The sequence below is a fragment of the Lagopus leucura genome, unplaced genomic scaffold (genome assembly GCF_019238085.1).
Source record: "Lagopus leucura isolate 7727_CA_CO unplaced genomic scaffold, USGS_WTPT01 Super-Scaffold_810, whole genome shotgun sequence".
NCBI lineage: Eukaryota > Metazoa > Chordata > Aves > Galliformes > Phasianidae > Lagopus > Lagopus leucura.
In genome coordinates, this window is record NW_024962261.1 from 14591410 (window position 1) to 14613155 (window position 21746).

Here is a 21746-nt window from a genome sequence, read left to right on the forward strand (position 1 = left end):
TGGAAGCCCTCCTTCACTGAGAGTCGCGACAAATGAAGAGTTCTCTCTATTCTTTGAAATTCTACAGAATAGAAACTTGTGAAAGTGTTGACCCATCTTTAGTTTGGCATTTCAAATGTGATTCTGAATGTCAAATCACTGAACACAGTACTGAGAGAAAATGCTAGGGGAGCCAATGGTGACAAGTGGTTAACAATTGCAAAAGGGAGCAGCTGAAATGAAATGAAATGTCACTGCAGAGGTTGACATTGGTGAAATGAACAAAAATAATGGCAAGCATCTCAGTGTATTCGACTGGCAGCAGCAATGACAATGTTGTCAATTAATTTTTGGAAATAGAAGTATTTCCAATAGAAGTATTTCTGTGGTGTAGTTTGAAGTTGTAATTACTTGAATGGACAGAACCAAATTGTGGGACATACATTATCAGTGAGGTTTGACTGCAGCCTGGAAAAGAATGAAACAGAATGAAAGAGCAGCAATTGTAATGCTAAATTAAATTGGAGGGTTTTAATTCCCTGTTATGTCAGTAACCCCAGCCTTACACATGGATTAATGACAGGGAAGATCCGCTGTCTTGTATGCAAAGGGAATTCTGGTTAGTATTATGTAGTGTCACAGAGTACCTGACCATAGCCAAACACAGGACTGTATCACTCATCAGAATCCCGTGGGATTTCAGATTAGTAACTGACATACAGGATTATCTTGGCTGAAGTGTGGGAATAAATTACTTTAAAATATTCTAACAGGTATCTTACACTTCTTTGCTAGACTGAAGTAGTCTCAGGAATGAGGGTGGTTTTACCAAAGGTTCTGAATTTAGCCAAACAGGCTGTTTGTATTTTGGCTGGTTGTACTGTTTTTCAGTCTCTCTTGAAGTTATTGTCTTTCAGCATTGTGGTGTCTCAGATCTCAAGTCATAGGATTTGCGTAGAAGACAGTTCTCTCATGTATAGTTTGTGCCCATCAGATACATTATTTAAAGTGCAGTTGCTCAGTACTGACTCTGTTCTTTTTGTTCTGTCAGCCTTGTATTGATTTGACTTTTAATAGATTAACTGAATGTTTTACAGGCTTTTATTGACAAAATTCTGCAATATATGTAATTTACTCAGTGGCACTTTTGGAAGACTCATTTATATCCAGATACAGCCTTTGATTCACACACATGCTCATGAACAAACACTCGCACAGGCAAATAAAACTGCACGTTGTACCATGCTAGCCTACATTCTGTCAGTCTGATTTCCTTTCACCCAGCTGCCATTAAAAAGGAGAGCAGTGTCTGAAATTCTGGATCATGTGCTTACCAGCTTAAACAGAGCACCAATGGACTATCACTATGGCTGTGGAAAGATTTAGGGTAGGGCTTTTGAGGGAATGCGCTCTGGCAGAGCTGTGCTATGGGAGTTCACAAGGACTGTGGTGGTGTTGAATGGCTCATCACACTGTCTTGACTCTGCAGCTGTTCAAAGTGGGCTCTGCACCCTGCCTTTCTGCTGTCCATTCTACTGCCCATTTCTGGGTGGGGGCTGGTTGCTGAATGCTGGGAGAGAGGGAAAGACCGTTCTTGTCCTTTCTTCTGCTGTCTGAGACAGTGTCCCCATTGAACTTCCCTCCATCTTATTTATAAAAAAAAAAAAAGACCTTGCTCAGAGGAGCCAGCTCAGCTGCAGGCAGGCAGGCAGCCAGCCAGGACTGAAGTAAAAGCAGCCTGAGTATCACTGGCAGCAACCCAGACTGCCTTCCCTGGTTTGGATGGACTTGCATAGCTGTAGATCTTTAAGAGCCAAAATCTGAATATCTTGCAAGTTTGAGTTTCAGCACAATGTAATGACAGACTTATCAGCATTTTTGCTTGTTTTTCTTTCCCAGCAGCAGACTAGGCTTTTTCTCCTTGGCAAGTGAAAACTAAGATGAGCAATTTTTGTCCCAAGGTTTGAAGCCTGAGTGGACTCTCAAAGCTGTCCTTTCTTTGGTAACAGCTGTTTTACATTTAATTCAGGAGAGCTGTATAATTGCTGTCTTTAGATGTTGAGGAAACTTGCAACATGGCTTCAGTATAGAATTAAATATTTCTCATGTTACCTACCTCCATGATTTTTACATCAGCACCTACTTCAGAGGGGTGCCAGTAGGTTCAGTAAACTGAGATTTATGAGTTGAGATTCTCTAATGAAGGGCAAGTAAAAATTTCTTCCAACCTGAAAGTTTCTGTGCAGTTTAAGTGCTGGGTGTTTCATGCTTTACTGCAGATGGAAATGGGTGAAAACAAAAGACCAGTTTATTAGTACTGTGGAAAATATGGCACTTGTAAGAAAAAGAAGGCATAATGGGTAGTAGAGAACTGTGGAAAAGAAATATAATGCAGTATTTCATGAGGGGGGAAGGTTTTGAGAAATCTTTGTAGATCTGCCAACTCTGTCTCCTCCAAGATCATGCTTGGACTGTATGGAAAAATTGGGAATTATTGGAGGCACTTAAGAATCAGTGCAGCTATAGTTAAAGTAGAACTGGAAAAAAAAAAAAAAGAGAAAAACCAAGTCTATCTTGATAGGCTTCCCAGTTTTCACATGCGTAATACATGGTGGGACATCATCCTGAGTCTCACAGCATGTGGCGGGTGGGGCTTTTTTTCCTCCTACAGAAATGTTGAACAGCAATGCAATTTGATACAGAAAGTGATTTATTCCCCTGCTGATAACTGAGATCATCTAGCATTCCAGACAAGCACAGTTAATGGATGACTTATCCCTCAGCCAACAGATAATTACAGGACCTCAGGAGACAGCGGGCAGCTTTGAGTGAGGTTATAGAAACAACACAGCATTTCATTCTCCTTTAAGTGTTATTGCAACCATTTGCAGCCCTGGAAATTCTAAAGCTGTATCAGTCTCAGCCCCCTGCAGCACTGGCATGCATGTAGGTGAGAAGGCAGCACTAAGCCACCCTTATCCTTAACAAGACATTAGTTTTCCTTATCTGCATTCTCTTCGTAAACATTTGTGGGGCAGACTAATGGGCAGTCATTTGTTTGAAACTGCACCCACAGAAAAAAACAGTTCTGACAAGGCTGATGATGTCTTTTTATTTAAAATCCAGCTAAATTATGGGTTGGTTTTAAACCCTCCTGGACCTGAAGGAATGTCTGTATACAGTATAGTCAATCTATCTTAGCATAAATTGAAAGATGCTACCATCTGATAGCTACCAGTGGTTGGTTACTTTTTTTTTTTTTGATTGATTTCTATAACTGTCCATTAAGAAATATGAGATAGTAACTGGTATTGCCATCAGCAGATAAAAATGAGGAGCAGGCTGATACTTTCTTGTTAGCTGATGCTTTTTCACAAAGATGAAGAACTAGTGGCAGAGCAGCAGAGAAAAACTTGACCTGCTAGTGTATTGCTAAGAAATCTAAAGAGCTTTATTTTTTTCTTGTTAAAAAGAAGACTTGTTTCAGAAGACAACATTCCACAAACAGTAATGCAGTTACACATCACGAACGATCCTGCTTTGCAGTGAAACTGATTTTTTTATGCAGCTTAGAGAATTAATTTCTTTTCTGAATTTGTCACACCCCTCTGCATCTTCTGAATATTGCAACACCCGCTCCACTTTACTTATGTCCTTTCTGTGAACTTATAAGAAAGACTCAGTTGTGTTCATGAAGTATTTAAAGAGTGTTTGACAGAAAAATACAAAATGTGTTCCAATTTTTTTTTAATTCTATTATTTCTATTTCTAGTACTACAAGCTCAACTGCAAGCAGCTGTGATACGGAGTTTACAAAGGAGGATGAGCAGCGACTGAAGGATTACATCCAGCAGTTGAAAAATGACAGAGCAGCAGTGAAACTAACAATGCTGGAGCTGGAGAGTATTCACATTGATCCCCTTAGTTATGATGTTAAACCTCGTGGAGACAGCCAGAGGTTAGACCTAGAAAATGCGGTCTTGATGCAGGAACTTATGGCTATGAAGGTAATTTAATTGTATGCAACAGACTGACAGTGCTGACAAAGCCATTGTGCTAAGAATGCTAAGAATGTCATCCATATGGGAGGCATTGATAGTGATTGCTGGGTAATAAAGGGTTACTTAGTTGAAGTGAATAATCAAAGCCAAAAATCCAGCAGTAAAACAGTGACAGAAGGCAGTGCATTGGCTATGTGTGTTTTGAATTAGGCAAAAATCTCATCCGTGGCTTTACTCTTCAAATGCTCTCCTTGACAAACCAGATGCTTTTTCTAAGAGATACAGCAGCTGAGTTGCTTGAGGGTGACCAAAAAGCATGATACAGCACTTCCCAAGAGACTGTTTGCTACTTACAAGCATGCAAATGCTCATCTTGAATGTTTGTGAATTCGAGCAAAACAAATACACCTCCTTTTAGTACTGCTGTGGGAGGAAGAATGGTCTGTAAAAAAACTCATCCATAGTGGTTTCAAGCAGTCAGAATTCCAGAGCTGTTCTAGGCAGTGTGTTAGAATTTGTAATTTGTGTTAGAGCTAGAGCAAAGAGTGGGTGTTGTAATGACAAACAGGAACAGAGATTTTAGGAGAACTCATATTGCAGGCCTGGTTTGTGTGTGCAGTTCTAAAAATAGGATCTAGACAAACTGGCCTTTATTCACCAGGTATACAGTTTATATAATTTTAAACCTGGTTTCCATATTGGCTTCAAAAATGGAGAGAGGCAAACTAAAAGGTAATTATAGAATCACAGACTGGCTTGTGTTGGAGGGGACCTTAAAGCCCATCCAGTCAACCCCATGGGCAGGATTGCGACTCAACCAAACGGTTGAGTGGGCACCCAAAGCCCCATCCAACCTGGCCTTGAGCAACTTCAAGGATGGGACATTCACACTTTCTCTGGGCAATGCCTCACTACCCTCTGAGTGAAGAATTTCCTCCTAACATCTAACCTGAATCTCCCCTCTATGCTTTTAACATAGTGTGTCCACCCATAGCTTGGTGCTGCACGTAGTACATTGGGTTTTCAATGCAGAAAATGTCCCCAGAAGTCATCTTTGTTCTTGTTTGGTTCCTGTGCAGTTTGTACTGGAGCAGGCACACACTTACTTACGTAGCTGGAATAATCTTCAATCCGTTCTGTGAGAGAGCGCGGTACAGTACTATTCATTGATTATAATTTGCTGGAATTCACAATTGCAGAAAATTTCTTTAATTTCCTGAAAAGGAAGTGGTGAAAAAACTGAAGGTTGTCAAAACTTGGAAAGGATTTGATGGTAGATGGCATTTCATACCATAGAAATTGAAAACACTTCCAGTTCTTCTTTGGGTAAAACATTACAAGAGGCCCAAAGGCAGAGCTATACTGTGTATCCTTTGTCTCAGAAGAAAGTACTACCTTATTAGCTTTCCTGACTGTTGCATTACACCTTCCTCATCTGTTTAGCAAACTATAGCATAGCTAAGCCTATGAATTTCTCAGCCTGCAGAGTATATTATTTGTATGTATTTGAAATATGAAGCTTAATCAGAACAGTATATGCATTTGTTTTCTTCTTTAACTTGAAGCAGATGGACTTTTTACTCAGCTTCTCTTAGTAACTTCCTTCCCTTCAGCATTCTTAGCAAGGATAGGTACAGCTTGATAGAGCTACTGAGGTATTTCCGACACTGTTGGGTCTTGTGACCTGCTGCCTTATTCTTGAAATTTGTGTTTGTTAGCATTTGTCCTATACCTTTTGACACTTCATTTATGACTCCAAGAAAAAAGTGATAACCAGTTACATTGCTTCTTCCATCTATGCATTATGGTAATGGTGCTCTGAAGATGCCTTTACACCTTTTTTTTAATTTATCACTGATGAAGCTGATCCATTAAAAGATAGGCTGGAGGTGGTGTTAAGAAGCCTCACATTTTATTCTGTTCTTCTGTTGCCTTGTTTTATTTTTCACTCATCCAGAAGATAAGACTTATTGGTCCACCAGGGCTTCTGTAAAATCCAGATCTTTGCTTCAAGCAGTAATTAACCATGTTTCCAAATACATTCTTGTCTGCGGTTTGTAATTATTCAGTGGGTCTTGCTTTGAGGTCAGTTGTTATGCCCCAGTTAGCAAGGAGATTACTTCTGATGGGTGTAAATAATTCTTGTCCTTGCTGTCCTTCTGCATTCCAAAGGACATATTTGTTCTGTTTATGAAAGATTGCATCTTGTGTACAGTGGTCCTCTTGGAGTCTTTTTTCATGACTTGTGGAACTTCCTTGCTGTTTTATTCTTCTGATATGACCACATCCAGCATAGATCTTAATTTCAAGAATGTTGTGGTGGTTCTGATTATATTAAATGAAGGGTCCTTCATTTTCATTCTAGTTTTCACCCAAATTCAGAATTGAAATATAACTGCAAGTACTCAGTATTTCATAGAATCATAGAATCACAAGGTTGGAAAGGACCTACAAGATCACCTAGTCCAACCATCCTCCCATAACCATTGCTGCCACAAGCTACTAAACCATATCTTGCAGCTCCTCATCCAGACGCCTCTTGAACGCTGCCGGTGATGGCGACTCCACCACCTCCCTGGGCAGCCATTCCAGTGCCTGACCACTCTCTGAGAGAAAAAGATTTTCCTCATGTCTAATCTAAGTCTCCTCTGGTGCAACTTGGGGCCATTTCCTCAGGTCCTGTTTGTTACCTGGGAGAAGAGGCCAAACCACCTCATCACAGCCTCCCTTCAGGAAGTTGTAGAGTGCAATGAGGTCTCCCCTGAGCCTCCTCTTCTCCAGACTGAACAATCCCAGCTCCCTCAGCCGCTCCTCATAAGACTTGTGCTCCAGACCCCTCACCAGTTTCGTTGCCCTTCTCTGGACACGTCCCAAGGCCTCAATGTCTTTCTTGTAGTGAGGGGCCCAAAACTGAACACAGTATTTGAGAAGCAGCCTCACCAGTGCTGAGTACAGGGGATGATCACCTCCCTGCTCCTGCTGGCCACACTATTTCTAATGCAGGCCAGGATGCCGTTGGCCCTCTTGGCCACCTGGGCACACTTTTGGCTCATGTTCAGCCAAGCATCAACCAACACCACCAGGTCCCTTTCCTCTTCACAGTCATCCAGCCACTCTGCCCCAAGCCTATAGCGTTACATGGGGTTATTGTGGCCAAAATGCAGGACCCGGCACTTGGTCTTGTTGAACCTCATCCCATTCACCTCAGCCCAGCATTCCAGCTTATCTAGATCCCTCTGAAGGGCCTTTCTACTCTCAGGCAGATCGACACCACCTCCCAGCTTGGTGTCATCTGCAAACTTACTGAGGGTACACTCAATCCCTTCATCTAGGTCATCAGTAAAGATATCAAATGAGATGGGCCCCAGTACTGACCCCTGGGGGACATGACTTGTAATGGGTCACCAGCTGGACTTAACTCCATTAAGTACTTCCTGTCGGGCCTCTAGCCAGTTCCTTACCCAAAGAAGGGTATACCTGTGTCAACGGTTTATGGGCTGGTTCGGCCCAGTTCCATGACGAGCAGGGCGGAGGGATCCGCAGATCCGCGCCTCCGGAAAAATGGAAACAGGGGACCCCAAAATAATTAAAACAGCGGCACCGATCTGAGGAGAAACAAACTAATTTACTAAGTATATTATTGGAATGCAAGATAACACACTATAATACAATATAATCAGAATTGAAGCTAATAAATCAAATATAATGAGAGAGAGAGAATGTCCAAAAGGTGGATAGGCCTCACCACAACGCTGAGGTGAGATGCGCAGTCCAGCTGAGCAGCAGGGAGACGGGAGCAGCGCCCGCGACGAAGGGCAGGCGAGAAAGAGCACATCAGGTGACCTTGCCAGGAGTTAAACCTTCTCTCCCTGACCGTGAGGTCCCCTGGGGAATGTAGTTCTTCTCTTCAGGGCAGGTACCCAGGACTTGAGCATTGACAGTTAAAGTCCCAGTGCCCCACATGATGTTATGATGTGGAATACCGAAAGCCAAAAATCACAAAACCATGACAACCTGTCCATGCCACAGGCAGTCGGTTTCCTCAGGAGAATACTGTGAGAGACCGTGTCAAAGGCTTTGCTGAAGTGTAGGTAGGCAACATCTTCAGCCTTTCCCTTGTCTACCAGTCTGGTCACCCATTGTAGAAGGAGATGAGGTTGGTCAAGCATGGCCTGCCCTTCATGAACTCATGCTGTCTGGGCATGATCCCCCATGTGATCTCACCCAAGTTGATTTGCTCCATAACTTTCCGTGGCACCAAGATCAGGCTCACATTGTCAGGATCACTTTAAGCTTGTGAGGTTACGTGGGTCACAAAAGTCTTCTTCAGTTGACTGAAAGAATCACTGCTGGCTATCTCATCCTTTGTTGTTTTGTTTTTTACATGCTACTTGTACTTCAGGTCCATGCTCTGAGGAGGCTATTCTGTTAAGCACACAATTCACTATAATTCTGTAATTTAAACAAAAACAACAACAAAAAAAACCACTGTAGTAGATAAGCAGAGGTGATACTGTCATAGAAATTAAATTTAGATGCTATCTTAGAAGACATTTTCATTGAAAAAAACTATTGCATACGTAAAGACTAATTAACTCCATAAATAAACTTGATCTACTTAAATTCTTTTAACGTGAAATATTACTTGTTATCACCCTGCCTCACAGTCTATATCTAAAACAGAATTCTCAGCAGTTATTTTAGCCTTTAATATCAACCTTCCCACTCATCCATTTTTTTTTTTCCTTTCCCAAGAGCCTCTCTAAGGGAATAGGTAACAGTTCTTCCACATTACCCCTGCTTTGTTTTCGCATCCCCTCTTCAAAGTCCAGTTGCCTTGATATGAGAAGCCTGATATATGGAGGGTAATTTGGTTATTCATGATATGAGACTACATAATGATCTAGTTTTACTGTCTTCATAAACAAAGTAGTTAACTCACCACTGGCCCTCATGTTTATTCTGAGCTAGAAGACAGTGTAAGCAAACACCTCATCTTTAAATAGAAACTTTTAAGTGATGAATAAAGTAAGTACAGTAGATCCATTATTCCAGAGGTTAAATTCTCCTTTTTCTTTTAGAACATAAATGTCCCTTACTTCTAGGCTGAATTGCTTAGCTTCAGCTTCTAGCCTTGGAATATTTTGTCATGCCCTTCCCATGAAGGTAGACTATAACCCTCTGTCAAGAGTATCTTATATTTACGTAAGTGCCAGAATACTCTGCATAAATTACTTCTCAGCCTTCACTAACCAGGCTAAGTAGATAATGGCTTTATAAATAAAGGATTAAAAAGCTAAGCACATACAATTAGACAATCCATTTTAGTTCCTATGACTAACTTGCCTCATCATTGTTTATCAGTTATTTATATTTTTTGCTATTGACAGGGAAATTAACATTAAGTTTGCCTAACAGCTAAATTTTTGCAAATCAGATCACATAGAATGAAACTGATTGTGCTTCTAAATTTCAATCCATAAACAAGTAAGTGAAAAAATTGAGGAGTTTTAGGATGCCGATTTTATTTTTGCACGATTTACATTTCTGAAAAAGTCTAAGATTACTTCGGTTATAGTATGCTCTCTGTAACTGTACTGTACCTGTATGCACTGCCTACATTTAACGTAGACAATGAATTTTTGTTAGGAACATAAATTCTCTTATTCAGAGAAGATTAGTCTGAATATGTTCCAGCATTGTTTGCATAATCTTTGCTAATAAGAAATGTCATACCGAGAAATACTTCTGAAGAGTAAGACAAGGCATCTCAGATGTTCTTGTGACTAGAATATGTTTTTTGGTATGAAAAATAAGTAGTGATTTGTTTTCAGGTGGATATACAACAATTGTTTTTTTTTCTGAAATGTTTACAAAGTGAACAAATTTGTTCAGAACTTCAGCAAAGAAATTGAAGCTTGTAAATACACGTGAAGTCAACTAGAGCTTCCCATATTTTAGTATTGAGAATGTGGTTCCAACTTGCTAGTTATTGTTTTGGGGGTGTTTTGTGTGTCAGATGGTGTGATTTTGTGTGTATATTTTAGGATTGTTTTTGTAAGCATTTCATGGATACTAAGTTTACAAAAGTTCATGATGACTGGACATTCCATGGGATAAACTTTAAACACAAAGGGACTTCTAGTTTAAGACAGTCCATCAGTTTCAAGTTGTGGGATGTTAAGAGTGAGTGCTGGAACTTCATTCAACCCTGCTCACTCATGCTTTGTTCGTATGCTTCTGCCCAGCCACTGGCAGAGTAGATGTTCAAGTAGAGAGGCTGTCCCCACATAGTAGTTGTTGTGTTTCTATGATTGACAGACCTGTCAGAATGGTAGATGTATGTATGTGAACTAGCTTTCAGAATTGGACTTTGTTCTGTGAGGTACCATAATCTACCTTCTGTGAATCATATTTATGGAAGAATTTTTAAAACTGCAGCTTTGTGGCCCTCCAGTTGTGAATAGTTAGGCCATTTAGAGGAGGAAAATTAAAAATAGATCTGGTGATGCCATACTTTGTTGTCCTTGTTGACTACTTGTTGTACTACAGAGGCTGGGTGTAAGGCAGGAACAGTTATTTGTGTTTGCTGTCCTAGTCCTTCAGGTACCATTGCAATGAGATGAACCAACTGTAATTTGTATGTATAGACAAGAAATTGGAAGCTGGCATTTATAGAATCATGGAATCACAAGGTTGGAAATGACCTATAAGATCACCTAGTCCAACGGTTTAGGGCTGTTCAATCAGGATCTCAGAAACTCCTGTGTTTAGGAAGGATGACGTGAAGGGACATGAAGGACAAAGTAGAACTGAAGCAATTCCAGCATCTGGCAAACCTTCTCAGATAGCTAGTACTCTAGGCAGCATGATATCTGAACTGTTGCATCTTAGTCATGTCTGATAGGGGATGGCACAGCTTGTGGTACTCACTTGTAACACATAATGGCCTACCTGACAAAGAGAATGTGCCATTCTTAAAAACTCTTCTGGATACTGATAGTGTTCTTCCTGGAAAGAGCCCTCAAGTAATAGGATTGAATGCTTTGTTTGGTATAATCTTCTTTTTGATATACAATCCCATGAAACAGCATTCAGATAATGTTTCTTTAACAGGAGGAGATGGCAGAGCTCAAGGCACAACTTTACCTACTGGAAAAAGAGAAGAAAGCATTGGAATTGAAGCTTAGTACTCGAGAGGCCCAGGAACAGGCTTACCTTGTCCATATTGAACACTTGAAGTCCGAAGTGGAAGAGCAAAAAGAGCAAAGAATGAGATCTCTCAGCTCAACCAGCAGTGGAAGCAAAGATAAACTGGGAAAGGTAAGGAGTCAAAATAAGTTCCAAAGTCAGCGCAAACATTATTTGTTGTGTTTTCCACTTCTCTACAATCTTTAGCATGTTAATCATTCTGCTTTTGTTAGTGTGTTCATGTCCTTTCTCTGTTCTCTGATTGTTAGGTGGTTTTGTACATGCTGTTACTTCTGAACACTTTGCAGAATTACTGTTAAGCCTGGACAGAAATAACATTGTCTTTTTAAGGAGTATTACAACAAAGCCATTCTTCACAGGCTATTCTGGTTAAGTGTGTTATGTCTCAATTGTTGCCACTTACTGGAAACTTACAGTGGAAGAGCAAAAAACTGCCCTCCACCCCCCCACCCAAATGCTAACCAGGAAAAAATTAGATACCATTCCTATGAAGCAATTAGAGCATTGTAACAACAGCCTTTTTTTGCAAATCAGTCTGTGATGATTTGAGAACTATTACATTTTATCCATTTAGTATAATATTAAAGAAACAAATTTCTGCATTGACATTAATAATTTGCATGAGGAAGTAGTGATACCTAGAAAAAATTTAATTCCATTCTAGTGCTGTGTCTGCAAAAAAAAACCTCAATAGTGTGTTTTAAAACAAAATCTGGAGGTAGTGCATAATTGTTTCCTTACTTAATTGTGTAAAGCATTTGCCCACTTAATTGGGCAAAGCGTCATAAGAATTACTTGATTCAAGTGTGAGTAAAAAAAGCAATACAAAGCATCAGCAGTTACAGATGCTAGACTAGAACTGTGCAAATTGATGAACTGTAGTGGTTTAAAAATCGTTTAGAAGAGTCTGTGTGGCATTAATTAGCAGGTCCATTTCTTGGTATATTTATGCACTGCTGTGTTTCACAACACTGTGATGTTTATTTCACCACCATTTCAAAAGTAGCTGTGATAGAGGTTTTCTGAGTTCCCCCATTAAGACAGTAACTTCAAATATGATCTTGACTCATTTCTTAGGAATGCAGCGATGGCACCGCAACACCGTTAACACTGGCAGAGCTGAGACCATACAATGAGAGTGAACTGACAGCTGAACTTACAAATGCACTCAGGCGGTAAGCAGCTTCCTTCACAAGAAATATGACTTGTCTTATAGGTCTAAGGGGACATTTAGTTCCAAGCCCATACTCTTACCTTCAAATGCTTTTAGGATTGATTACAGACTTCACCTCTGAGAATGAAAAGGATCAATGTTCTTCTCAGCCTCTGTTCTCTTTTGCTCTTTTTCTTAACTTGATAAGTTAAGAACTTCCCTATGTTGGAGGGAAGGGAAGCCATCCAGAGGGACCTGAACAGGCTGGAGAAGTGGGAACATGTGAACCTAATGAAGTTCAACAAGGCCAAGTGCAAAGTGTTGCAATTGGGCTGGGGCAATCCCAGATATTTACACAGACAGGGGGAAGATCTCCTTGAGAGCAGCCCAGAAGCTGGACATGAGCCAGCAGAGTGCGCTTGCAGCCCAGAAGGCCAGCTATGTTCTGGGCTCTGCATTAAAAGAGGAGTGGCCAGCAGGGAGAGGGAGGTGATTGTCCCCCTCTACTCAGCTCTTGTGAGGCCCCATCTGCAACACTGCGTCCAGGCCTGGGGCCCCCGGGATAAGAAAAATGCAGAGTTCTTGGAGCAAGTCCACAGGAGAGCCACTAAGATGATCAGAGGACTGGAGCACCTGTGCTATGAAGAATGGTTGAGGGAACTGGGCTTGTTTAGCTTGGAGACGAGAAGGGTCCAGGGAGATCTGAGTGTAGCCTTCCAATACTTGAAGGGATTGTATAAACAGGAGGAGAACAGCTTTTTATGTGGGAGGATAGTGATAGGACAAAGGGGAATGGTTTTAAACTGAGACAGGGGAGGTTTAGGTTAAATAATAGGAGGATTTTTTTCACATAAAGGGTGGTGATGCACTGGAACAGGTTGCCCAAGGAGGCTGTGGATGCCCCATCCCTGGAGGCATTCAGGGCCAGGCTGGATGTGGCTCTGGGCAGCCTGGTCTGGTAGTTGGTGACCGTGCATATAGGAGAGAGGTTGAAACTAGATGATCATTGTGGTCTTTTTCAACCCAGGCCATTCTGTGATTCTATGGTAAAAGTCCATGGTGCTCAGCTCCATTCACAGAATCACAGAATTGTAGGGGTTGCAAGGGACCTCTAGAGATCATTGAGTCCAAACACCTGCCAAAGCAGGCTCCCTACAGCAGGCTGCACCAGTAGGTGTCCAGGCAGGTCTTGAATATCTCCAGAGGAGATTGCACAACCTCCCTGAGCAGTCTGTTCCAGCGCTCCATCAGCCTCACTGTGAAGAAGGTTTTTCACACATTGGTGTGGAACTTCCTATGCTCAAGTTTATGGCTGTTTTCCCTTGTGCTGTTCCCACAGACTACTGAAAAGAGGTTGGCCATGTCCCTTTGATTCTCTCACTTAAGACCTGCAAACATGTGGGTTCCACATGTGGGAACCACTGTGTTCCCTTCATGGGATGTCATATACACACTGCATTTGCGCTCAAGTTTTGATAAGTTGATTGTATCCTAGGCATGTTTCTGTGGAAAGCCATTTACCACAGTTTTCCAGGACTGCTGTCCCCCTTCACCCATAGTCAATCCCATTGCTTACTCAGAGCAAAGAGCATGCACGTGGATACTTCTGCAGAGGGAAGGTTTGCAGTGGGGCTGGGGAAGAGAACGCACATCCAGCTGGCGAGCCCACCTTGCCTTCTCTGCTCTGCACTGCATTTCCAGGCGAGCAGCACGAGAGCCTCAGCACCACTTGTGCCAGTCCCGTTGCAGCAGTGCCACATCTGCAGCACAGTTGAAGCAGAGCTGTCCTGCTCAGCTGAGCTGTGCCAAGCTCCGCAATGAGCACCAGGTGTGGCAGAACTCTCCTTTCTGAATGCAAAGCTGCTTACCAGCCCTCGTGGCCTCAGAGCTACCGGTGCATCCTGCAGCAGTGGCACCTCCCTCCTGCTGCTCACTGCCTCAGCACAGCATCCCCGTCAGTTGCTCCCGGTTGCATGCTGGCCAGACTTCGTGGTACTGAGTGCAAACTACTTAATTACCCTTGAAGTTCTTTAAAATTCAGTTGAACTTTATCCTTAAATGCTTGAAATGTCAGGAAGTTTGTTCTGTATTCAAGCAAGAACATGGGACACAAAGCAGCGACATATTTTGTTTGCGTGTGTGCAGAAAACCTGTAATAATTATAGGATTTGAATTCTGATCTTTGGCTGAGATGGGTGTTTGCAGGTCCAAACTTGGGTATGAGTTACAGCAGAGGAAATTGTAGTGATTTTCGTGACTCAGATGCTGCATTTGCCTCCTGAATATGTATGTGGAGCTACAATTTGATTACAGAGAACACTGTTGTGTAAAACATTAGCTTTCCAAGGAAAGAGAAAATTGATGACTTGACAAGCTGCTTTTATGAACAGCCAGGTCTTATCCCAAGCTTGCAGTTACACATTAATTAGGCGATTGTTTGTGCAGCCATTTTCACTGCTCCAGCTATGTGGTAAACTCCACGATACATACATCCACTGTTTTAAGTGGTTGTTTGAGATAAAGGTATACAGAATCTAACTAGATGGTTGTATTTTGAACGTGTCCAGAATGTTATGGGAATTCTGACTGGAATGAGTGCATTTTGCTTTTCTGATGTTTGCACCCCCTTAAATGGTGGAATGTCCTTTCTGGCAGCTGTGGTATTTCAATCCTGAAGTGCTTTTACCATTGCTTGTGATGTGCCTTAGGGACAATTACACCTGAAAGACATTAGGTGAAAATGTAAGATCATTATGCTGCAAAATCAATACCTCTCCTACCATTGACTTAATAATCTGGCAGTAGCTGAATGTTTAGTTTGTTTGATACTGGGAACATCGTTCTGTGATTAAAATAAAGTAAACCATCACTTGCATGTAGGCAGATAAAACCCATCAGCAAACACATTTGCATAATCATTGCTTGGAGCCCTGGCCTCCCACTGTCACTCACACTCCATACTAGTCCAGTGAGCAGCTCCACTGGCATCTTCTGTCTTCATTCAGACTGTAACTTTTTCCTGTTTCTGTTATTTCTTCCTGGATTTTGAGAAGATAGCAGTGACCTGAGTTAGTGGAGACTTGAGTAAAGTCATGACATGTGGTTTGCTGACAAGACAGAATAAAAAGAATTGTGCTTTAAGTTGATTAGCATGGATTTCTAGCCAAGAGCCGAGCAAGTACAGTTTGTCAGGCAGAAATGGGGAAGAAAAATAATCCGATTTAACTGTACATAAATTCTGGAGTGAAGGCTCTCTGTGTAATGGAAATACAGCTGTACTAAATGTGATTGCTGCTGCCAGTGGAGCTCAAGCGTCGTTACCATGGGCAGTGTGGACAGCATGTATTTTTCCCACAACAGTGTGCTGGTTGAGTCTGCCTCAGTTCTTTGTCTCCTTATCCTGATGTCTTCTGTCTGAAAGTTAGTAGAAAGTCTGTCTAGCATGTGGAGAAAGCATTCTGAAACTTGTTTAGCAACAGCTGTGCTAAAAAAAATACCAGCAATTATTAGCTGGGGTACTGGGATAGATGGAACTTCATCTAAAACAATTAAAATTATACCATCATGGATCCATAAAAGAGCTTTAAAAGTAATCAAAGTGTGTTCTCCTCTACACAAGTGCTGCCACAACACAGAATGGGTCAGCCAGCAGCTGCAAGGGTAGGAGACTCAAACTTGATGTGATTCGAAAATACATTTGCTTTTGGTTCTTTCTGTCTGAGAGGAATATGATGACAATTGGCAACCCTGCTTGCTACCCCTTTTCCCACCCTGTCTTCACTGAGACAAAAGCTCTGGTAGTTGCCGCCCCCCCCCCCCCCCAAACTGCTGCTTTTCCATTCTTTGTTGCTGCAGAACTGTCAGGTTCTTCTGAGTTAACTGAAGCAGAGTGAAACCCAAATAAAACAGCAGGATGCAATCATCCTTTTGATTTTGGGGTAGTTTGGAAGCGTTTGGATGTTCTTAGTCTGCAAAAAGCTGTGCAGCAGCCTTATCTGCAGAAGTAGCCTATCTTCTCTCTGCAGATGTGGGTTTTTTTCTTAAATCTGAAATCCAACAATGTGTCATGAAGCTCCCTGAGTTTCCAATGTTGGTGCCAGTCAGAAGAAATCAAAGGCAGGAGCAATTCGTAGTTTACTGTTTCATAACATACTTCTACTAACAGCCTCAGGTTTTCTCTTAGCAGTGCTTTAGTATTCTGCATTCTGCAAAAATGGTTTTTGTTATCCATGACCACTATATAACCAGTAGAAATAAAAGTTACCTGCAAATTCCATGTTGTGAAGATAAATCTAAGTTACCAAGTTAGTGGTGTTGCAAACTCAGATGACTTGTTCAAAGACATGTTTCAGTGCAGGCAAGCATAAATACTTTGTACCCATCTTAAGCAATTTTGTTTTTCTCCTTTCCTAATGGAATTATGAATTAGTACCATTTTCTTGAATTTGACACGTCCATAAACAAATTTGTTGGCAGTACATACTTTATTTTTGAGAGAGCAAAAATGTATTCCCAGCAGCGCAATAGCCTGGCACTGACACTTAAGTATTTTCCAGAGGCCAGTTTTATTGTTTTAGCAGGGTGATAACAAGGTTGATGTAATGGATTTGTTTATTATTTATTTATCAACCGAGTTTGTTCATTCTATGAAAAATGGCCAAGTTGGCAAGACTGAAAAATCTTCCTCTCCACTTGGTAGAAGGGCTCTAACTGTTGAGGTGTGTAGCCTCAGTGCTGTGTTGTCTCTTTTTTCTTTTCTGAGTTTTCTGTATTTTATGTATGTATTTAAAGGGTTCTTTATACGCATCAGGGTATTTTGGGCAGGAAGGATGATAACAGTCATAGTGGACAAAGCATGCTATACCTAGACTGACTTTTCAGACCTCGCCTGGATAATGGGTTGACAAAAAACAATGATCTAAGTGCTGTACAGAGTCACATGAATTTTGTCAGTCTAGACATGTTTCATTCAGTATCTACCACACAAAGGATGACTTAGCATTTGGCCATACAACAAAGAAGTGATTTATTTTCTGCCTTTTGATGACTTCTGAACCCGGAGAAGCTGCTAAGTGATGCTACTTATTGGAAAGTCCCCAAACAGAGGCAAAAGGGTGGTAATCAGAAGGACTATCAAACAATATTTTTGTCTTAACAGAAGCATTGCACAGAGCTATTATACTGCCTGTCTGGAATTAAAAACTCTAGCTAATGGGTGTCCAACCTCTCAGCTAGCCAGGGCTGCATTAAATAGTGAATAGGAATTTCCTTGGGGCACATACAAAAAGGTCACTCCAAAAGTAATGCCTCCTATGTTTCCATGGAACTACAGCTGATTAAATGGTGAACTACTGAGAAGTCTTTCAGTATCATCTGTACCTTTCGTATCATCTTGTGCTTTTTGCTAGGTATTTTATATTTGCTTATTTCTGATCTCTTGTTGTCCTGTCTATAAAACAGGGGATACAGAACTCTGACATGGATTCGGTCATTGCAGATTTCAGGAATCTGAAATCTGATTCTATTTTGTGACAGCAGTCTTCTGTGTGGTTCCCCTTGTTTGCCTGAAGGGTTTGGAGGGCATGTTGTCCCTGTGGAAATTCCCCAGGAGAGCCCACCTGAGAGGATTCTTGTGAGAGAATGACTCTCAGTGATATAAGGGTTATATAAGGTTTCTTAGAGCACCTTAGCTGTTTTTGCTACATGCATTACCGATGATAACTGTAATTTGTATAATTTGTTCATGTGGAACAAGTAGTTTTCCTTACCACCAGGTAGGTTATCACAATTGTCACAACTTCTCTGGGGCCTTCTCTCCTGTCCAGCTTCTGATCCATTTCCAGGATCATCTCAGGGCTACCAGTTTAACACATGCCCGTGGTCCACGCCAAATTTTGAGACCTACTCAAGGTCTTGACAAAAAAGTATCAAAAAAGCTGTGCCATTTTAAAGCATTCAGTATCTTATTTATGGTCAGAAAAGGATACTTCTTTGGGCAGCAGGCAGTGCTGGTATTCTCACGTCTACCAATGCCCAAGGGGATGAGCTAGGAAGATGCAGCATTTTGGGAGGGCTATTTTAACAATCCTTTAGCATTCAAGTAGTGCTATTTGGTGCTTCTAAGTATAAAATCTGTTACATATTAGCTGGTTTCTGCAGCAGGCCAGTTCAAACCAGTGAGGCAGGCATGCTTGGGAATTGGCCTGGGGATTCTGCATGCAAGATTGGCATAAGATGTTAGTTTAAGCTGCTGATGAAAGAATTTATCTGCATTCCTTTTGAATGTCCATCTGTGACCTCCTAGGGAAAGAAGAGTTAATGCCTTGAAAAAATAACTGTATGTCACCCTGTTCAGCTGGACCTGGAAATGGCAGAAGGAAATGATAATGTGCTAGGATATCAGGAAAGGGGCTCGGAGCTGCTCATGGGAAGTAGGAAGCATGGGTCTCTTGTTCTGTGGGGTTTCCTCTTGCTTCAGCAAGCCCCCAGTGCCTGGCAAGCCCTTTTCCCCAGAGCTCCCTGCCCAGCTGCTGCCCAGAGCTTGTTGTGCATGAGCACAGGGGCAGAAGCTGTACTGGAACTCATGGTGCCCCACTGATTCAGGCCCAGGAGTTTGAAGGGCTGCTTTGTAGCAGCTGTGCTTCCTGGTGGGGAAAAAGATGCTCCTTTGGATGGTGAGATGTTGGATAAAAAGCTCCTAGAGGCTCCCAGCTCCTCAGCCTTGTTTTTACCTCCTGATCTGGAGAGAGTTTGTTGTTCCTCTCTAACCCCAGATTTGGCAAGAGCTGAAGGTACTCTTGACCCCAGGGCAAGGGAACTATAGCTTATGCTTTTACCAGAGGGAAATTAGCTGGGGGCACTCCAAGCCACGAGCAGAAGGATCAGTTCTCCAAATGCCAGGGGAGAGTGGCTTTCTGTTTGTGACATATGGGAATTCTGCATGAGGTGGATAAGGGCAGAAAGATTTGCCTAGGAAGATTTCTGGCGTATAAATCTGAACATGCCTCAGAAATCCCAGACAGGAGAGAAAATAGAAGGTGCTGAAGACCTCACTTACATTATTCTGGGCCAAACATGGAGGTGTTGTATGGAGGCCAAATTGACAGAAACTTCAGAAATGTACCCTGTGTTATATAATTTCCTGTATGGCTCTGGCAGGATTCCACCTTCTGTTCAGTGGTAGCCTTGAAACCAGATAAAATGTTCGGCCCTTTCAGCTTGCTTTTCTATTAAAACCATCCCGTCTGAAACAAAAAGCCCTTGAAAACTGCTTGGCAACTGCCCACTGAATGTTTTGATTGTGAAAATAAAAAACAAAAGTCTTTGTTACCAGCATGTTCTACATTCTATTGGATATACTGTTTTAGTAGATGTCAGAATAGGCTCCATGCCTCCAAATACACTATTCTTGAACTTCTTCTTGGAAAATGTAGTCAAGGGATTCCCCAACTGATTTTCTAATTGCCCTGCAGCATAGAGTCCGTGTGCTGTAAGTGAACTGTACTCGCAGATCATTAGTTTGTTTCCTGAACACACACTCATTCTCTTTGTGCCCATGAGGTTCTGTGGCTGTGTTTTCTGCCATTCTAGCTTCAGTAGCTAACTGGAAGAGGAACTGGTGAGAGAAAAGCTGTGCTGACTTCTGCAGTCCAGTTGAGTTGTGAGTTGGGCGATCATAACACTAGTGTTGACCTAAAAATGTTTGCCTCCATCAAAAAACACGCAGTTGCTTTCTCAGCTTCTTTCTTTTTTCTGTACCACAGTCCAGGGGTAGGACAGCAGTGTGAGCTTGGCATACAGCCTTCTCCACTAGATTCTTCTCTAGACGCTGACAGCCGAAGGCCATGCCACAACTGTAAGACAGCCCCTAGCAGGATGTTCATGTGGTGGCATGAAATGCATCTCCACCCCTAGTTCACAGTTTTGACACTTTCTCATCCTGGAAAAGATGCTGCACATGACGAGGACTATTGTTTTAGAATATCCTGTTTTATTAAGCCTGTAGTGGCTGATTCTTCAGATCACAGAGCACAGGCCTTCCTAAAAAGGACGTGGGAGTACTGGTGGATAGCAAGCTGGACGTGAGCCAGCAACATGCCCTCACAGCTCAGAAAGGCAACCGTATCCCGGGCCACATCAAAAGAAGCACAGCCAGCAGGGCAAGGGAGGTGATTGTACCCCTCTACTCTGCACTGGTGGGATCTCAGCTGGGGTACAGCATCCAGATCTGAGGTCTTCAGTACAGGAGAGACATGGACCTGTTGGAGTGTGTCCAGAGAAGACCCACAGAAATGATCCGAGGGATGGAACACCTCACCTACAAGGACAGACTGAGAGAGCTGGGGCTGTTCAACCTGGAGAAAGGAAGGCTCCAGGGCAACCTAAGAGCAACATTTCAGTATCTAAAGGGGTGGCTGTAAGAAAGAATTGGACAGGCTCTTCTGCAGGATCTGTTGTGACATAGGAAAATGGTCTCAAACTTAAAAAGGGGAGATTTTGACAGGATATAATGAAGATGTTCTTTACAGTAAGGGTGGTGAGGCACTGGAACAGGTTGCCCAGAGAGATCGTAGATGCTTCATCCCTGGTGACATTCAAGGACATGTTGGATGGTGCTCTGAGAATCCAGGTAAAGGTTAATTCCAGAGGAGTTGGATTAGGTGAACTTTAAGGGTCCTTTCTGACTCAAACAGTCCTGAAATTCTATGATCATGCTGGTTTGCAGTAACAATCAGGAAAGTGAAGTGGTTGTGGAAATCTTATGAAGACAGAGCACCTCAGAATCCCCTGTTAGTTTTGTTTGCTGCCAGACTAAAGAATAAGTTCTGGCAAGACACAAATGAGGATAGTTCTCTGTCTAAGCAGAGCTAATAGGTGTTAGAAATGAGAAGAGTATTATGAGCATGGGAGAGCAGGCACTGGCAAGTACTCTTCCACTGACCTCAACATCAAGAAAAGGCAACAGATGTGTCTGGATCTCATCACTACACACTGGAGAATGCATGTGTCCTAGTGATATAAATCTAGCTTTGGTGGACCCAGATTAGTAGCATTACATTCTGTTACTTGTGTATGTCGGGGAGTTTGCATCTGGGAGTTGTGTAAGCAGCTCACAGAGGCCCAGGATGTTAGCAGTCTGCTCACTGTGTCTTTGGCAAGAAGTAGACAAAGGTGTTGCAGGACAGATTTGAAAGAAATAATTTTTTGATGCTTTAACTGAGTTCAGACCATGACTGGCTGGCACGTGTGCAAAAGCTGACTGGTTTTACCAGGTAACAGTCACCTTAGCAGACAACTTCACTGCGTGCAAAAAGTTCCTCCAAGCCCATCCCCATTGCATTTCTTTCCACATGGCTTTTGTTACCCCAGGTGTATCGGGGATCTTGGCTGCTATGTGTTGT

The 21746-nt window shown here is 42.1% G+C and overlaps 1 protein-coding gene across 2 annotated transcripts in view; it reads left to right on the forward strand.

Annotated features, from left to right (window-relative positions):
- MCC (MCC regulator of WNT signaling pathway) overlaps positions 1-21746 on the forward strand; it is a 202496-nt gene that overhangs the window by 173732 nt on the left and 7018 nt on the right. For both annotated transcript variants that reach the window (XM_042866143.1, XM_042866142.1), the window contains 3 exons: positions 3752-3986; positions 11097-11303; positions 12270-12367. In XM_042866143.1, coding sequence (XP_042722077.1) covers positions 3752-3986; positions 11097-11303; positions 12270-12367 — 540 coding nt within the window. The remainder of the gene's footprint in view (positions 1-3751; positions 3987-11096; positions 11304-12269; positions 12368-21746) is intronic.